At 47.6% G+C, this 16,867-nt stretch overlaps 6 protein-coding genes across 7 annotated transcripts; 3 read left to right on the top strand and 3 right to left on the bottom strand.

The window, feature by feature from the left end:
- Positions 1-54: 54 nt before the first annotated feature.
- E1B28_009211 (uncharacterized protein) lies at positions 55-2,257 on the bottom strand. Its single transcript, XM_043154087.1, has 3 exons — positions 1,821-2,257; positions 426-1,750; positions 55-370 (listed from the first exon to the last, which is right to left on the bottom strand). The coding sequence occupies exons 1-2, from the start codon at positions 2,035-2,037 to the stop codon at positions 558-560; spliced, it is 1,410 nt and encodes a 469-aa protein (XP_043009375.1). The 5' UTR covers positions 2,038-2,257; the 3' UTR covers positions 55-370; positions 426-557.
- A 291-nt stretch (positions 2,258-2,548) lies between these two features.
- E1B28_009210 (uncharacterized protein) lies at positions 2,549-3,691 on the bottom strand (the record flags this gene model as incomplete). Its single annotated transcript, XM_043154086.1, has 1 exon — positions 2,549-3,691. One exon carries the CDS (start codon positions 3,689-3,691, stop codon positions 2,549-2,551), a length of 1,143 nt encoding a protein of 380 aa, XP_043009374.1.
- Positions 3,692-4,448: 757 nt separating this feature from the next.
- Positions 4,449-7,000, top strand: E1B28_009209 (uncharacterized protein). Of its 2 annotated transcripts, XM_043154085.1 has the most exons (11): positions 4,449-4,769; positions 4,815-4,833; positions 4,882-5,062; positions 5,119-5,191; positions 5,243-5,325; positions 5,384-5,515; positions 5,575-5,709; positions 5,769-6,064; positions 6,118-6,235; positions 6,294-6,549; positions 6,613-7,000. In XM_043154085.1, exons 3-10 carry the CDS (start codon positions 4,994-4,996, stop codon positions 6,399-6,401), a joined length of 1,014 nt encoding a protein of 337 aa, XP_043009373.1. In that variant the 5' UTR covers positions 4,449-4,769; positions 4,815-4,833; positions 4,882-4,993; the 3' UTR covers positions 6,402-6,549; positions 6,613-7,000. The 2 variants fall into 2 exon arrangements, with proteins under 2 accessions (XP_043009373.1, XP_043009372.1); XM_043154084.1 differs by having other exon boundaries at positions 5,769-6,235; positions 6,613-6,814.
- On the top strand, positions 6,950-8,561 carry E1B28_009208 (uncharacterized protein; the record flags this gene model as incomplete). Its single annotated transcript, XM_043154083.1, has 12 exons — positions 6,950-7,000; positions 7,059-7,068; positions 7,128-7,176; positions 7,234-7,312; positions 7,376-7,457; positions 7,525-7,553; positions 7,620-7,683; positions 7,740-7,819; positions 7,886-7,934; positions 7,982-8,110; positions 8,167-8,239; positions 8,294-8,561. 12 exons carry the CDS (start codon positions 6,950-6,952, stop codon positions 8,559-8,561), a joined length of 963 nt encoding a protein of 320 aa, XP_043009371.1.
- Positions 8,562-9,036: 475 nt separating this feature from the next.
- Positions 9,037-13,680, top strand: E1B28_009207 (uncharacterized protein). The gene is made up of 16 exons (XM_043154082.1): positions 9,037-9,739; positions 9,797-9,844; positions 9,901-9,939; positions 9,994-10,432; positions 10,487-10,602; positions 10,654-10,909; positions 10,966-11,438; positions 11,490-11,573; positions 11,624-11,733; positions 11,788-11,829; positions 11,889-12,102; positions 12,163-12,283; positions 12,338-12,432; positions 12,483-12,579; positions 12,640-13,086; positions 13,158-13,680. The coding sequence occupies exons 1-16, from the start codon at positions 9,515-9,517 to the stop codon at positions 13,610-13,612; spliced, it is 3,261 nt and encodes a 1,086-aa protein (XP_043009370.1). The 5' UTR covers positions 9,037-9,514; the 3' UTR covers positions 13,613-13,680.
- A 350-nt stretch (positions 13,681-14,030) lies between these two features.
- On the bottom strand, positions 14,031-16,627 carry E1B28_009206 (uncharacterized protein). The gene is made up of 5 exons (XM_043154081.1): positions 16,318-16,627; positions 15,930-16,267; positions 15,549-15,876; positions 14,890-15,498; positions 14,031-14,834 (listed from the first exon to the last, which is right to left on the bottom strand). The coding sequence occupies exons 1-5, from the start codon at positions 16,576-16,578 to the stop codon at positions 14,175-14,177; spliced, it is 2,196 nt and encodes a 731-aa protein (XP_043009369.1). The 5' UTR covers positions 16,579-16,627; the 3' UTR covers positions 14,031-14,174.
- Between the last annotated feature and the right edge of the window lie 240 nt (positions 16,628-16,867).

Here is a 16,867-nt window from a genome sequence, read left to right as displayed (position 1 = left end):
TTACTGTCAATGCATAGATTGGATTCATCCATTGACTACCCACAGGTCAAACGTAGAGGAGACATATGTGGAAGATTAAGACAATCAGGCGAGGGGGAAGATGTGATTGGGCAAATAAATACTGTAAAGAAAAATCAAGAACGGTAATGGCACAGGCGCGTCTCTGAGATATCATGGGCAAGTTCAACATCATCATTGGCAGTAATGGTACACTTGGGTAGGGTGGGGAGAGGAGGGGAAAGAACGACTGAAAAGATATACTTTTGATGTGATGACAGAGGTTAGCGAGGGATTGAAAACTGGAAACAAAAAAGATAGGAAGCATCGATAACGGATCGATAACGAGACAACACGGTCAACCAAGAACAAACTAATGAAATAGTTAATGAAGGGGGAAGCAAGCTGTACATGCTGATGACTCGAACCAAGAAGAGAATTGTTCGAAAAAAGAACGGCTCGGAAATAAGAATAACTAAAAAACCAATGATATTATAACCAAGGATAGAATGATGAAGCAAAAAAAAAACACGTCACAATAGTCCCTCAGAATCCTTTCACTAGAGATTGAGTATCAATTTCGGAGGTCCATCATCCGGGATCAGTACGCCTGATGTCCCTGCTGCTGGGGGTGGTAAACTCGACTTCTGGCCCTTCTCCCCTCTCCCCTTGGTCCTAGGATCAACTCCCGTTGTCTGAACAAAGTCATCGTTCGCGTTTATCAGACCTATTGTACGCTGTGCTGCAATGAGAGGAGTATGTTCCGAGCCAGACATCTTTCGTCGCACCGAATGACCACCGTATATTGACGGGGGCGAGCCATTGATAACTTGTAACTTTCCTTTAGCTTCCGTGAAGCTGACCGGACTACCCGGGCGTCTGCCGAAATAACCTTCCAGCTCATTTGAGGTGGACTGAACGGGGACGCGTGATGGAGGGGACATTGGTACGCTCGGCGCCGGTGTGGGTGCAGTTATCGGAGAATACGAAGGTGTATATGGCTGTGATGATGCATTCGATGGTGTGGCATGATGTCCACCGAGAAGAGGATAGTTGGAACCAGCGGTAGAGGGTCTTGATGTGATCAGAGCTGCCTCCTTAGACTGGCTCGAAACGTTCTGTGAATGCCCGACGATTCCATACTGATACGGTTTGGGTTCAATTTCGAGGTCTGGGCCCAGCGAGAACCGCCTTTTCGATCTCCCAGTGGTCGAATGCGAAGCTTTGGTGTCACTGTACCCCAAGCTACCTGCACCATCAGGATCGTTCGAGCTCTTTTCGAAGACATCGTCCCAACGTCTCCGTCGTTTGATAACGAACAACCAAATTGCAAGAGCTATTAGCAAGAGGGCAAAAAACCCTCCAAGGGAACCTCCAATCACTGGCCCCAAATTGACTTTGTCTTCAGAAGTTTGGCTTGCCTGTGTGCCTAGAGTGGGTGAGGGATTGGGAGAGGAATTGACAACAATGGTGCTGGGAGTGAATGTAGAAGTCAGGGTGACAAGCACGGTTGAAATTTCGCCGTTTGGAAGTGTCGTTGCGGATCCAGTGGTGATAACAGTTGGAGGTGGTGTTATAACGGTGGCGTCTCCACTCACGCTACCTCCTCCATTATTGTTACTGGTATTGGGATTACCACTACCATTCCCATTATTCGAGATGGTCGTACATGAGGTTCCTAAGAGAGTGGTGACTCGACTCATCACGCTTTCGACAGTTTTGACGACTGGTATTTGAGTAGTAAATACGCCCCCTTCATGATAAATGGACAAGTTTCGAGTGAGATTAGAGTGCCCTTTGACGTCATATCTAGCGAAACGCACCTGGTATCGTCGTGAGCTCCGTAATCGTGCTTGAAGACGTACATATCGGTACGCCGATGCTAGGAGTCAAAAAGCCCAAACAAGTCGTTGACGTAGCGATAACACTCGTAGTGGGTTCCGCAGTGATTGTACTCTGGAGAAAATCGGTCGTGGGGAAGGAGGTAGTGACGAGGACCGTCGAAGTTGCCGTGGGCGTCGTCGTACATGACACGGACATGGCCGTTCAGAGTGAATTGCGAAGGACGCAAAAAACGTTCTCGGCGATATTTGACCGTGTGTGGCCAACGGAAGGCGAGATAAGCCGTGCACTGCCTGGTCTAATCAACTCGGTCGATGTCAAGTACTGAATACGATCTGACGACTACCAGAGTTCAGAAGGGAGAAAGAATGAAGCAAGACTGGGCGACCAGTTGTGGTGTCGAAAGGCGTTCCTTGATCAACATCCGTTCTCAGGCCTTGCTCAAGCTTTGTTTTGTCGCTGTTTCCGGACTCGTGTGAAATCCCTCCATTAGTAGTGCAATAAGTAATAAACAGAAAAACGAGGACCAGAGAAGTAATGAAGAAACGATAGCCGATTACGATGCGATTAACTATGTAGAGATATAATGGTACCGAGCGTCATGAGGAATAATGATAGTGTGAACTGACAGAAAAAGGTAACATTGAAGAACAAATGGATGAAATATGTTACATAGAACAAAGGGATGGTTGTAGTACCTTTTAATACCCTATGGGTCTTGTCTCCGAGGAGTGGTGTTTGTGTCCGGCGTTGTATTCAAGGCCGTGAGCTCATTGGGAGTGGTAGCTTCACCGGTTACCGGGGTTTCCTCTCCCACTTCATTTTGTTGGGCATCTGACCTCGAGTCCGTGTTCGCAGGCGTCGCAGGTTGCACAGGCAGTGACGGTGCCTCTTCAATAGCCAAGCTACCCTTCTCTCCCCCAAGGACATCCTCATCCTCCCTCCCTTCATCATTCCCTGGAACCTCTTTCTCCTTCCCATTCTTCCCTTTATCTCTCATCTTCTTCCACGCTCCCTTGAACATTCTCCCAATAGCCACAAACGGATCCTCCATCTCCTCCCCATCCTCATCAACCCCATAGCCCCCTGGATGCCTTGCCCTGGCTTGAGCAGCCGCCAATTCATTTTCTTCAGCTTCGACTATGTCTCCGTACAGGTTCGGTTGTACTTGAACAGGACCACGATACTGATAGTCCCCGTTCATCATCATCTGTCGTCTTTTCCGCATTATTTGTCCCCTGGCAGCAACACCCAACGGGACGTTCGACTTTCGTCTCCTAGGAGCAAGTTGTGGAAGTGGTGCGAACTTTACATTGAGGGACGATGAAGAACAGAAAGCTGAATGAAGATGTTCCTCTAACAGATCTCCACAAGCACCACCCCCTGGAAGAGAGGTGGCCCGAGAGCGACTATTTTCAGCTGGGTAATTGAGGATCCCGGTAGATTTTGATCGACGCGGGGGTGCGGGCATAGAAGTATGGGAAAGTGACTGTTGGGATTGGCTGACCAGTACGGGCCCATTCGAAGTATGGTGCTCAGCAGCTGTTGGGGTCATGAAACCGGAACTGTTGGTGGAGGATGATTCCGACGAGTATTCCTTATCACGATCATCCAGACATATTTCGTCTGCATTCTTCTCAGAATCATCGTCATCGGAAGGAGGTATGCTCGGCGGCGGAGAGCCTGAGGGTGGCGGAGGTGATCCAGATGGAGTGACCAGAGGTAGCGGGGGCGGTGGTGATGGTGGAAGGGATTTCCTATTCACAGAGATGATGATGCCATCTTGTTGGTGACCTAACTCGAGGCCTTCGCGATCGAGTTGATATTGTGATTGGCCGTTTACAACGGCCATGGTTTCAAATGAGCGTATCGTTGAGTTTTCTACTTGGAGTATTTTGCTTCTTGGTGTATTGTACCTTAGAGTTCGTGCACAGGAAGCTTGATAGATCCAAGTATGCAGGGTATATGTTCACGTTAAATAAATGGCAATTAGATGGTATCGTCGTCGTTCTGGAAGGAAGGGGAGGGGGGATCAGCCCAAGGGAGCCTTCACAAGAACCATCCGAGCGCACCAAATCCTGAAATCTCGAAATGAGAAGACTATTTCCGTAGAGATGGCCCGGCTTTCTGTAACTGACTGTAAGGAGACAGTTACGAAGATTGAGGTTGAAGTAAATGAATTCGGGAGGTAGGCTGAATAGTAGGTTGTAGCCAGCTGGGTTAATGATCGTAATGGGAGAGTTGTGTATATCAGCAATGGACTGTTCGTCGACGTCTATCGGTGAGCTGAGCGCCGTGGTCGTGGTATAAAAGAGAGAGCAACGCGGATGCTGACAGTTGCAAATATTCAGATCAGAGTTGCGAAGTCAACTTCTCAACATCACTGACAGTTCCGGTACGGCGGTACCTTTTCAATGGGAATTTGAATGTAAGTACAGGCTTTCTAAGTACAGGCTTTCCAAGTCAAGATTAACGTCGTTACGTCTTGAATAATGTCGCGAGTCCGAGTAAAATACGCTGAGTACTATGTAGGGCACTAAACTGATATTGAATCGTTTAAATCTGGTGGGAATACAAGGCACTCCTGGTATTGCATCTCTGTTGATCACCACCGGCGAAGTGAGACACCGATGCAAGCTTCCTGTCGTTCAAGAGGAAACCCACACCTGTGCACTGTTGAGGTAATAGGGCGAGGAGGGTTGACCATCTGGTCATGGATTGGTGTCACGCCGCGCCGCGACGAACAGAATTCTGAGCTCGAAATCCCTTTAGCAATGCTTCGACTGCCCAGACTGAGCCTCTTTGGCCGTTCTCTGTTGCTGATCATTGTGGAAGTGCTTGCAAATGCAGGGTGTTGGGCTGCTGCTACTGCTCTGTTCGCAACAAGGCAAGAAACACGCTCGATCCTTGGGCTTGCGCTTCTAGCTTGGGTGCGTTTTTCATGCGTGGCAGTCAGAGGTGCTGATGTTCCGTAGACATTAGGATTGCGCCACGGTGAGTAGTTTTTATTTGTTGATTATTGAAGTACTCATTGGAGATCAGGTCTGGACGCAGACCACATCAGGTCGAAAAACACTACCTCCTCTGTTGTTTTTGATGACACTCACAACTTCCCCGAAGCGCGATTGATAATGCTACTCGCGGTTTATTGGGCATGGGTCAACTTCCGGTCACTTGCGGCCTGTTCTTTTCCTTGGGGCATAGCACGATAGTTATCGTCGTTGTGAGTCATCAATCGTACGATTTATACCACTCTAGCCTGTCTGAAAGTTCAAATAGAACGTGGCTATCGCGATATCGACTCACATTGCAGACAAGCTTGACAACATAGGAGAGGTTGGGGGAATAATTGGTGAGGTTTCCGCGAGTTGTGGTATCCCAGATGTTCATTATACTTTTATAGGCGCGTCTATCAGTGGTTCTTTTCTGTTCATCGTAGCAGTCACCAACTCTGTCATTCTATGGAAAGTTTTGAAGCGGCGCCAGGTACGTGTGGAAAGGTGGTATGTATGCTTGTCCAAATCTAATGCTATTATTTGCGCAGGCCCTGAAACAACGAACTGCCCAAGAGGAGGATTTGGAACATTTCAATGATGCCTACGATCCTAAAAAAGACCATATGTTGATGATGAGGATCATCGGACCCATCATCACATTCGTGAACAAGCCCTGGAAGGTATTCCCGACCCTTGCCTTCTCTCTATCAAGCATTTCTCATGTTGGAGCAAATTCTAGATGTATCCTGTCGGCGTACTATTCGGTTTCGGCTTTGACACTGCATCATCGATTGCATTGTTGGCGGTATCAGCGCTCGCGAAGAAAGATTCTCATGGAAATTCTATACCCTCCCATTACATTGCAATTTTGCCCGTACGTATATTACTGTAAACCCGTCGACTTCTCCCCAAAACTGAGCTATTCGGAGCTAGTTTCTCTTCACGGCGGGCATGACGCTCGTAGACTCGTTGGATTCCATCATGATGCTCTACTCTTACGCAGGATTGCCGGACGACCGCTCATTCAAAATATTCGAGCACTCTGAAAAGAAGTGTGCTGTTCCCGATACGCCAGAGACCCGCTTGACGGCAGTCCCAGTTACGAGCGCAGCATTCCTACCTCCCGATGAAAGAAAAGATGCGGCGAAACGGAACAAAAGGGTGAAGATGAACATGATGTCGGGGTTAAGCGTTATCTTGACGCTGATGAGTATTTTGGTCGCGTTCAGGTAACACCCTTATGAAGATATTCTGTTCCATCTTTTCAAGACCCCATTTGAAGCATCTCGTTGATCACGATTATGGGTCTGATCGGAGAGAAGTGTAGTCAGTGTCGTAAAGTTGCAAAAGCTGAAGATGGTGGTGGATTGGCGGGACGTTGGTGGAGGGCATGGGCTGAGGTGCTTGTTAACTCGCTGTCTTGAATAGTTGATGCGCTAATCACTCACCTTTCTGCAGGCAAACGACAATTCAGGGTATATCGGCGTAGGAATTGTAGGTGTATTCGCGGTAGTCGTTGCCACCTGGTATGGGGGACGATGGCTCATTCGCCGTCAAGGAATATGAGTTTCATCTCCGAGGGTATAAAAAACGGTTGCACTAGCAACCTGGAACGAAGAAGACTTGGATCTACGAGATTACAGCTCGCAGTGAACCTCCTCAATGTCGATTCATTAATCGAACATTGTCTTTCCTTCTGGCGGTTGAAATCAAGGTAAATCGGGTCATGGTCCACTTGTCCTGCTGCTTGGCGCCGGTCTTACTCGTTCATGGAAAGGCGTATCCATTTCTCTTTGATGACGATTACGGTTGATTAGAATCACGGTCGGAGTTGGGGTTCAAACGTTCAAGGGCGCCCTGATTAATCTATCTTGAACAAACTCCCGTTTTTTTGTTGCTGACAAACTGTCCATCATGCATCATGATGATCAAGGTGTCTTTTTTTGATGATCAATCCAGTGTCCCTATCCTAATCCCGCTCAAAGTTATTCTGAAGCTTGAGCTATATATTTTGTTGACCATCGTATTGCGAGCTCTTTTAATCCCCCACGCCCAACAAGACGCGAGTCGCCAGCCAGTAATTCCTCCGCTTCCTGCTTGTCCCTGCAGGTGGAATGGAAAGCTACCAAAACTGGCTTAAAGAGAACGATGCCAGGCTTGCCAATGTAAGCTGTCTTTCCTCGCCGTTTTTGTTGGATGAATACGTAGTTTTTCGTGTTTCAGTACTTTCTAGGTTTGTCGGCGCTTTACTTTGAATCTATTTGTGGTTCGATCGTGATATTTGGATTGCAGTTTCGGGCTATGCAGCTCTGCTCCATGATATCGTATTAACGTTGCCCCGGTGAGTTTTTTCTTCGTCTATACAGAGACTTCATTAACTAGAAATACTTTATCCCAGCGAAGTGCGTTTCATTTCTGTATTCGAGTTTTCTATGTTTGACGGGGCCGCGTCGTTTTCCAAGCTTGAGTTGATATGGGTATGTCTTAACAAGTTGCCGAGCTTTTGATTCAGCGACCTACCCATTATCGTTTGCCGCCAGTCAACACCATTCACACGGGCATCTTTGATGTATATTCTGATGAGGTACGGGAACGTCATTTGGCAAGGGGTCACTCTGGCATGTGAGACAGCTTCGAGGTTGTTCTGATTCCGGAACGATAGTCATCTTACCAAAATCTATTTCTTTAGTTCATATCTGTTCGGATGCACCACATTTGGTGAGTCAGCCTCATTTGAGCATGCTCTTTCTCGAAACGTTGGTATTGATGATCAATCTTGACCAGTCGTGCGAGGCATGGTACCTGATTGTTTTGTGGATCACATATGCACTTTACTTGCCCACCACTGGTACGTCGGTGTATTGTTTATGTTTAATGGCACCAGCGATCATGATCTGTCACAAGTCTTTCTCAGTCTGCGTATGTACGCTCTGCATAGGGATCAAGAGTGGCACTATAAATGGTTGATGATCTGCATCTTCGGAGTGAGTTCCTGCCTTCAAGTTATGACTCATTCTTGATACATCTCCATCTGACCGACCTTTCAACAGTCTCTTCATTGCACAATTCTTGTTTGCCTGGGAGTACAAACAAATGAGAGTAAGTGGAAGACTCCCCTCCTGTTGATCCCCATTGACCTCAAGTAGTTTTCGAGTATTCATGGAGTGCCAACTGCAATACCAATACGTATAATGCGGTCTTCGTCCCCATCATCGCAATTGTATTATACTACACCTCCCTTCTGGGGTTAACACTTCACCGCGTCTGTAAATATTGTGAGTGAGCTTCTCCTGAACTTCAGGTACTTGTTTTCATTGACACGGGTTTCAAGTTCGCGCAGGGGAAGGTCGGATTATCCATATCGTCTCTCAGGACGCGCTACTCTTTACTGCTGTTCTTACTTTGTACGCCTTCCGCCTCAATCCCGCTAGAGTGATCCTGATATCTCATGACGGTAGAGCAAGTATCGCAACACTTGTGGTTTGTATAACTCAACGTCCTTCACTACATAGCTTGCCCCTCAGTCTATTGGCAACTCTGGCCGTTATCACCTCATCACGCCTCGTTCTGAATTTGAAGAAGATAGTTATAGAGCCGGATTTAATTGCCCTACGGACGCTGACCGCTGCTCCGATGACACTGGATACGCTAGGTCCCATAAGTTTTCGTTCTCGGGCGCAAGTTGACTGGGAAGAGGGGTGTTTACCACCACGTCCAACAAAATAGAATTATGCAATTGTACTTTTACTTCCTCACACCATCTCATTGACTTACAGGTCTGTTCAATGTGGTTGAGAACACATGCACTTCCAAGTCGGCCAGGTGAAAATTTGAGGCAGTGGTCACTTCTCGTTCCTCTAGAGTCTCGACACCTGAGCCCCTCCCGACCCTATTATTATTAGGAAATTAAATCCTTCATTGGACCCCGTAGGATGCCGAAGGACCCGACGTACATGTACGGTGTGCCTAACAAAATGTTTCCATTCTCTTTGTTCAAACTCCGTCACACGCTTCTCTTCAGTCCAACGTCGTCTTTCGTGGTCTGAGCTATGTACGAGGGAGCTGTAGGTTGGGCTGAGGGCAAGCGTTAGCTTGGCCAGGAACGCAGGAAGATCACGCTGCTGGGTGGGCGGGATTTTCCGACGATTATTTACTCTCTCGCAATAGTAGCTGTTTCTTCGCTTGTTAATATGTTGTTGGCTGTGGAAATACAACTTGACAAGAAATAATTCGATTGACTAGTTCTGAATCAACTGGGATGTAAACTATGTGGGTATTGGTAGTTTCTGTGCATTCAAGAAGAAAACGAGATGTAAAGTTTATTGTTATGTGAGGTGGGTTGGTGGGTGTAAAAAACGAGTGAAAGGTTCGAACGCTGAGCGAGCGTCGAACGTGGAGTACTGTGACAAGGCAGGAGCGATGAGCTTAGTCACCACTCTCGCTCTGTTGGAACCTCGATGCCGACTCATGCTTCGACGGCATCTGCAGTACATACTTGTACATTCGTGTGGTGCTGGGTGAGAAATCGATTTTAAACTTGGCTCCGCTCGTCGGCGCATAATTTTTCCACGCTTCCCACCCACAGCCTTATTCTCACTGCTTGGGTCATTTGGCCTATGTATATGAATGACGAGATGGACTCTAGTCTCATTTCTCATCCTCCGCATTGACGCAGAACTATGGCCGACACAGACCAAATCAACTGGATTCGCGTAACTTCCACCCATGAATCCGTTCCATCGTATAACGCCTACACATATCCAATTCAGAAACCGGACACGGACTACCGGGAATATAGGATCATCAAGTTGAGGAACGGGTTGAAAGTGACGCTCGTACACGATGAGAAAGCTACCAAAGCTGCTGCTACTCTCAACGTCGCTATAGGACATCTATCAGACTCGGTAGGGATAGGTTTAATCGGTTTTGAGGGAACAGTGCATTCACATGGGGTTCTATAGGATGATTTACCCAGTCTCACTCTACTTTGTTTCCGGATGTTGTACAAGGTGTGAAAACTCGTAATCCCATGCTTTGTCTCATAGGACTAAGATTGTTTCTTTAGGGCACGAAAGAGTTTCCAAAGGAGAACGATTTTATCGACGTGAGTTCGTCCAAAAGTGCAATTACAGGCAATTGGCTTATATTCACCATCAAGTTCCTTAACGTGAACCACGGAGGATTCGATGCAGAAACGGACGCTTCAAACACAACCTATCACTTGAATATCACAGTATCTCGACTTTCTGAAGCCCTCTCTCGATTTTCGGCGCTTTTCCACTGCCCACTTTTCTCGATAGAATGTTTAACTCAGGAACTGAAGACGATGACGTCCGAACAAACGGATCAGCCGTTGGATGCCTCGTTCCGTGTGCTCACTGTTCTCATGCATCTGTCAAAGAATGGACATGTCCTCAAACAACCCAAGTCCGAGAAATCACTCGAGAAACTTCGGAAATTAGTGGGAAAGCCGGAAGCTACTCCTTCGGATTTATGTGACGATGTCGAGTTACTCAAAGAGATACGAAGACGGTTGGTGGAGTGGTGGGAGAAGGAGTATTGTTCTAGTAGGATGGATTTGTGTGTCGTTGGGAAAGGTATAGCTTCTTCTGATCCTCTGTACGACTTGGTTTGGCTTACTTCCGAAACAGAGTCGTTGGACGAGCTCGCGGAAATGGTCGCAACGCGTTTTTCGCCCATCCGTAATCGGAATGTGGTACCTCTACCCGTGATTCGAGATCATCCTATCGGGCCCGATGAGATTGGGGTAAGATGGCTCCGAATCTCACTCGTCTAAACGAACTCATCTCTGTTGTAGCAAATCATTATGATACAAGCCGGGGCGGATATACCTCAACTTCAAGTGACTTTCGCGGTGGAGAATCAAAGCGCTTTGTGGCGGCACAAGCCTGCTCTTCTGTTCTCTCTATTGGCTGAACAAAAACGACAGGGTTCTTTACATTCGTACCTGGAGGGTCGTCATTGGATTACTGCTCTCCGTTGCGCTCCACGTAGCCTTGCACGGGGAATCGACACTCTGGAGCTTACAGTAGACTTGACAGACGAAGGTTTTCGTAAGTGCAGCCTCTGGCTTTGATTATTATGTTAATGAATGTCCCTTCTTTCTCAGTGAACTACCGGTCGGTGATATTGGCAATCTCCGAATTCTTCTCTTTCCTACGAAGCAAAAGCCCACTCGATGCTTATCACCAGCGGGATTGTGCAAGGCTGATGTCGAACGGATTTAGATTCTCAGAGAACCATCCACCAGAACCTCATTCTCAATTTATAGCGGAGAGCATGCAGCGTCCTTATCCGCCAGAGTTGCTCCTTGCTGCTCCTCGGTCCAATTGGGAATGGGAGGACGACTATACCGCGCCGAACGGCGATGTTTTTGGTCCGGGGGAACAAGAAAAGTTCCACTCGTATATCGAGATGGCTCGACTAGAGAACACTAGGGTCATTTTGAGCGCTCGAGGAGACGATTTTGAAAAGTTGGATCAAACACTTGGGATATCACAGGCCGACTGGAAGTGGGAAGAGGAACCGTTGCGCAATACTCCGTACAGAAAGCTTACCTTTGATGCACAGTTCCTCGATGCAGTAAGTCGGCATATTTGTTCATCTCTTTGGAGGTATTGATCAACGTCATAGGCAATGAGAACTGATGATACTTCCGAATTCTCTCTCCCCCCGCCTAACGAGTTTTTGCCAACCAAGTTCGGCGGTGCTGCACAGGTAACGTCCGTTTTACCGACTATTCGACTTTCTCACGAGCACTGTTGTAGAACATCACCAACAACGCACGCCCCGAACAAGTTAAGGAGACATCCGTCCTCAGTTTGTGGCGATTGCAAGCAGATGTCCTCAAGACTTCGGTCATTCTTGACATCCGAAGGTATTTGTTCTATCGACTCCTTCTCTTCCTTCCTTTTCAAGTTGACGATCTTAGCCCTGCTGCTGGGGGCACACTTCGCAAAGTAGTTCTTAATATGTTAGTTGTCTTCCTTTTTTCGTCCTCTCACAATGGACATGACATGTTTCTCGACTTAGGTTTCTCGCAAAGGTAGTCCAAGATGCATTAGTTGGCACTGTGTATGCAGCGTTCTTGGCGGGACATCAATTCACTATTCTCCCGACGTCAAACGGAGCAACCCTGTCTTTCTATGGGTACGTCGACAAATTACCTCTTGTGATAGAACGCGTTCTGGAACAAGTGAGGAATCTCTCTGTCGATGCGAAGAAGCTGGAGGAAACGACTCAATTGGCATGAATCTCCGATCTTCTATTTAGATCCCAACTTGACAATTTTTTTATTGGCTTGTAGATGAGGGCTGTTACTCTGAGCCGTCTTATCCGACCTCCTCGAGCACAGTCTGACGAGTTTCTCTTGCATTTGATGTCCGAGAACGATTGGACTGTAGAGGAGATTGCGAAAGAGGTAGATGGTGTGTGACAGGGTTTGCGGTTTCTTCCTTCAGCTAATCAGGCACTATCAACAGCTGTAGTCACCCCGCGAGAATTGCTCGATTTCCAGGCTAACCTGCGATTACATGCTCGTATACTCATGTTCGTGCATGGAAACGTTTCAGACGACGTAAGTATCCTAACTAAATCCAGTATTACCCTTCTCTGATCTTCTCGAAGGACATTATCAAGATGGCAGACGTCGTCGAGGCCGGGTTTATAGGCACACAACAAACGTTCAACGAGCTCGGACCTAAAACGCTCCTTCTACCACCTGGTACAGTTTTCCCATCATTCTCGTAATTCTCAGGGTTTGACAACCCCTCCTGACTGGCAGGATGCAACTTTGTACGGGTCGAAAAGATTCCTGATCCTGAAGAGCAGCAATCTGCACTGACTTATTATCTTCAACTGGGACCCATCAGCGATCGCCGACGGGATGCCACTGCTCTCATCCTTTCACGACTACTATTCATGTCTCTAGCGAATGCGTTGGCACAGATTGGACGAGATGTGCGATGCGAGTTGTTGACTATGCCCGGCAAAGTACAACAAGGACTCGTCATATCGCTGCAGAGCGAACAGACTCCCGATTTCCTCGAGCTTCAGGTAGAAACTATATTGAATGAGATTAAAGGGTTCCTCGAGCTTCTAGGAGATGGAGATATCAAAGACGTCAAACGAGTATTTAAGGGCGGGTGGGATCTACAACCGAAGAATTCTACCGACCTCGCTAGTTGGTATGATCTACATCTGTTGAATGGAGCACTCGACTTTGATCACGGTACGGGCCTTGCTTCTTTCGATTTGCTGTCTTCTCACCATCAAGTCTAACCCTCTCTGGCCAATCATCAGGGAAATTCTCAGAGGAAGATCTGAAGAAAGTTACGATGGAGGATATTCGGTCCCTTTTCATGTCGCATATCCATCCTTCGTCGACAGTTCGATCCAAACTATCCATCCACATGATATCACAGAATCCAACGCGGATCAAGAGAGTCAGTGATGATGCGGTAGCAGCATTCAACTCTCTACTGGAACAACATAAAAGCCAACTTGATTTTGATGCCCCCCAGGTGTGTGAAGACGCGAAGAGGGTTTTGGGAGCGAACCCGACGCTTTCAGAGTTCAGTCGGTACTGGTCTTCTATTCTGGACGAGGAGAAGGTCGATCATGAGGTCATTTTGAATCTGATACCTACCCTGATTGAGAGACATCCTGCGAATGGAGATGGAGTTCAGAAGATTGAAGGGGCTACGTATATTGAGAATGTTGATGGGTTCAAGACTTCTTATCGTTCCGGGAGCTAGATGTATCCGTATATATGAAATTGTGTATCATCTATCATTACATGAATGCGAAGTGTCCTCCAAAAGAACGACGAAGCGAGGCGGTTCACCTTCTTTCCACTCCCCCGTTGCTCCCCACCACTCCTGATTCAACGCCAACACCCGCCTCACGTTTGTGTCTCCGATGATCTATGACATGACTTTTGCGTTGTATGTCGTCCGTACGTCCTGTCTGAGCTCTTGGATGCAAACCCAAACCTCCCGATACCTCCTGATTCAAAGAAAAACAAACAAACAACTCCCAAGTCTAGGTTCCGCGGAGGTTACCGCTAAGTAGCCTACTACAACCTGCCGCGTGCTCCGAGTCGTCCCCCAAGCTTCAAGCTTCAAGTTTCAGGTCCAACTTATCCATATGAACGCACAATGCCAAAGTGCCGAAGGGAGCGGGTTTGAGGAGGATAGAGGGAAACGGGGGGGATGGGAGGGACAAGGGAGAGAAAGACTTTTTTTCCTAAGTCGCTCAGTATGTCAAAAAAAACCGGGCGAGTGACAAGCTCTATAGAAATAGCTGTAATGGACTATTCTAAACTACTGGCATGGAACTTGGTAGAGTGCAGAGTGCTTTGGCCAAAGATGGTCGACTGTCTGGATCTGGGGACATCATTTGCATCGCAAGCGTCAAGACCAACTTCCTTTGCTCTGCATCAAAGGAGGGGTGGATACGGGTCATCAACAATAATACCTTCCCAATGGACCATACATCCGCTGCCTTTAGGTCGATCTTCTCAGTCCCCTTGAACACTTCCATCTCTGGGGCCATCCAACCATCTGTGCCCGTTGGTCCACGAAGGTCCTCCGTATCCCTACCCGCAACTCCAAAGTCCAAGATCGTTACTGCTGAGTCATAGTTGTTGACGTTGACAGGGACTGCGATGTTGGCAGGTTTTATATCCAGATGTACAAAGCCAGCGCTATGGATACTGTGCATGGCGTTGAGCAATGCAACAACTACTTCCATTGCACGAGGTCCTCCGCCAGCCCAGCAGTAGCGTTCGAGGTTTTGCCCAGCATACTGAGTAACCAAGAGATGCTGACCTCTTTTGATTTTCTTCTCTGCGATAATCCTGGCCACGCCGCTGTAGATTTGGAGTGCCTTCAGGACTCTGACCTCCCGGATTTTCGTCAGCTTAGCCACCGCTATAGGTTCCCCTTGATCACGATCTTTCATAAACACCACGTCCCCCTATAAGGACCACAGTCAACATTAAAGCCGACTTCACGGAGGGATGGCTACACACCGGCTTTACCAGACAATTTCTGATATGATCCAAGGCTTCTGCGATTGGCCCTACCAGTCGGATGGTGGTACCGACGGGAGACAAGGCCTCAAGGGAGGACCCCGATTCGTTTTCCCATTCGAACCGGTGAGGCTCCTCCTCGGCATCCCAGTATCCTCTAGACTTCGAACGATGTTTTTTGCAAAGCAGATTCCTTTTCTGACCATGTTTGGTGGCTCTTCGTCCCTTGCTGGATGCCGCACCACCACCACCTCCGCGACGACTTTTGTCTTTTCCCTTAGGGCGGTCGGGTCCCGAAACTCGAGGTTTCTTGGATGGACCTTGCCCGTCACCTCCTTTCACGCCATCGTTGTTGTTCCCGCCATCGTCGTCATCGTCTTCGTCGTCCTCGTTACGCGTTCCACCAGTTTTCGTTGGCAGTTTCTTGAAAACCTCATCGACCTTTTTGAACGCCATGACGATGCGAGAGGAAAGTAGGGAGTCTTGAACTAGCTCGATTCTCGCCGCAAGGAGCCCTGTACACACTTTTAAGAACTCTGCTGCTCCCTCGAAACCCGGTGTTTTCAATATTCGTGAATAACGTCGTAACGTCCACATTGATTGCCGCGTCTGGATGACTAATTAGCAGAGCGAGAGTATTAAGATAGTCAAAAGTATACCTGTACTCCGCTCTTCACCACGTCAAAGATGGTGAACTTTGACAAGAAGCCATCTCGCGAGATGTTGTACGACACGCAGAGAACGAGGAAACGAATGGGGTTTTGCAGGACGCGTCGGTCGATCAAGAATCGCGCATAGGCGTATACAGAGGCGACAGCTTTTGAGAAATCTCTTCCTTGACAATCTGAATCAATCTCCCCCCACAACACCAGCGGGTGTGAATCGCCCCCCTCCACATAAAGGTCACTGACCGGGGCATAAGAAAAATGGCCAATGTCACGTTCGCTGGTCGTTTCCAAGATTATCTTTAAACCAGACGAAGTTTGTCTGTTCGACAAAAACTGGTGAGGAAACGCTGAAGGATGGCAACGAAAACCTACTTAGGACACAACTGGAGATCCTTCAACGAGTCGCATGTTAACTGCACCAATTCACTACAGCGACACTCAGACGGCCAGTTATCATACAGCATGTCTGACATGACCATTGTCGCCAGTATTCGTGGATGAACCAATTCCTTGGCAACCTCGATGACATTACCTTCCGGGCATGCCACGAATTCTATGTGATTGGTACAGGCCATCTGAACCTCATCTCCATATTGTCCTGACTGAGCGTTCCTCAATATTTTAATGTCCGCCGCTGCACGCATGATGAAATCATCGGTCCAGACTTCCCTGATCGAAGGGCTTGCAGTTGTCGCTATTTTCTCCAGCAACTGCATATCTTTATCAGCATGCGATAACTCCATATTAAGGAAGCACTCACTTCAGCGCTTGGGACTCGCATTTTGCGAACTCCCATGCTCGCCTCTTCATCACTGTCAGGTTTCAGCTCTTTTTCCTCAGGTAGGTCGTTAAGCTCTTCCGCCGACTTCGGTAATCCAGGTGGTTGGATAGGCGAGTCTCCGACCTTGATTATCAACGGTGCCAAGGTTTTTTCTGAATCGCTTGTTAACTTGACATAAATCTTTGAGCTCCATGCGAATGCGAAGGAGTGGAAGTTGGAAGAGCGGAAGAGCGATGACATTGAGGGTACATATATGCAACATGTATGCAATAATCGTGCGATAATCGGGTAATCATTAATCAGTTCCCGTTGATCCGGTAATCACATCCGATGTGCCGTGCTCATCTCATCTCCGTGAATACACCCACTATCAGTCGTTAAATAGTGCAGGAGATGTTCAGTTGGTGCATTGTCTATAGAAGGCCATTCCCTCCCTGCGTGAATAAAGTTCTTCTTTAGTTTATGCTAAAAACAAATTGGATATTTACTGTCGCTTAGTTTGGTACTAAATAAAATTGGTTTATTTATA

The sequence above is a fragment of the Marasmius oreades genome, chromosome 5, assembly GCF_018924745.1.
Source record: "Marasmius oreades isolate 03SP1 chromosome 5, whole genome shotgun sequence".
In the NCBI taxonomy this organism is placed as follows: Eukaryota; Fungi; Basidiomycota; class Agaricomycetes; order Agaricales; family Marasmiaceae; genus Marasmius; species Marasmius oreades.
This window is presented reverse-complemented; position numbering and strand designations above follow the sequence as displayed.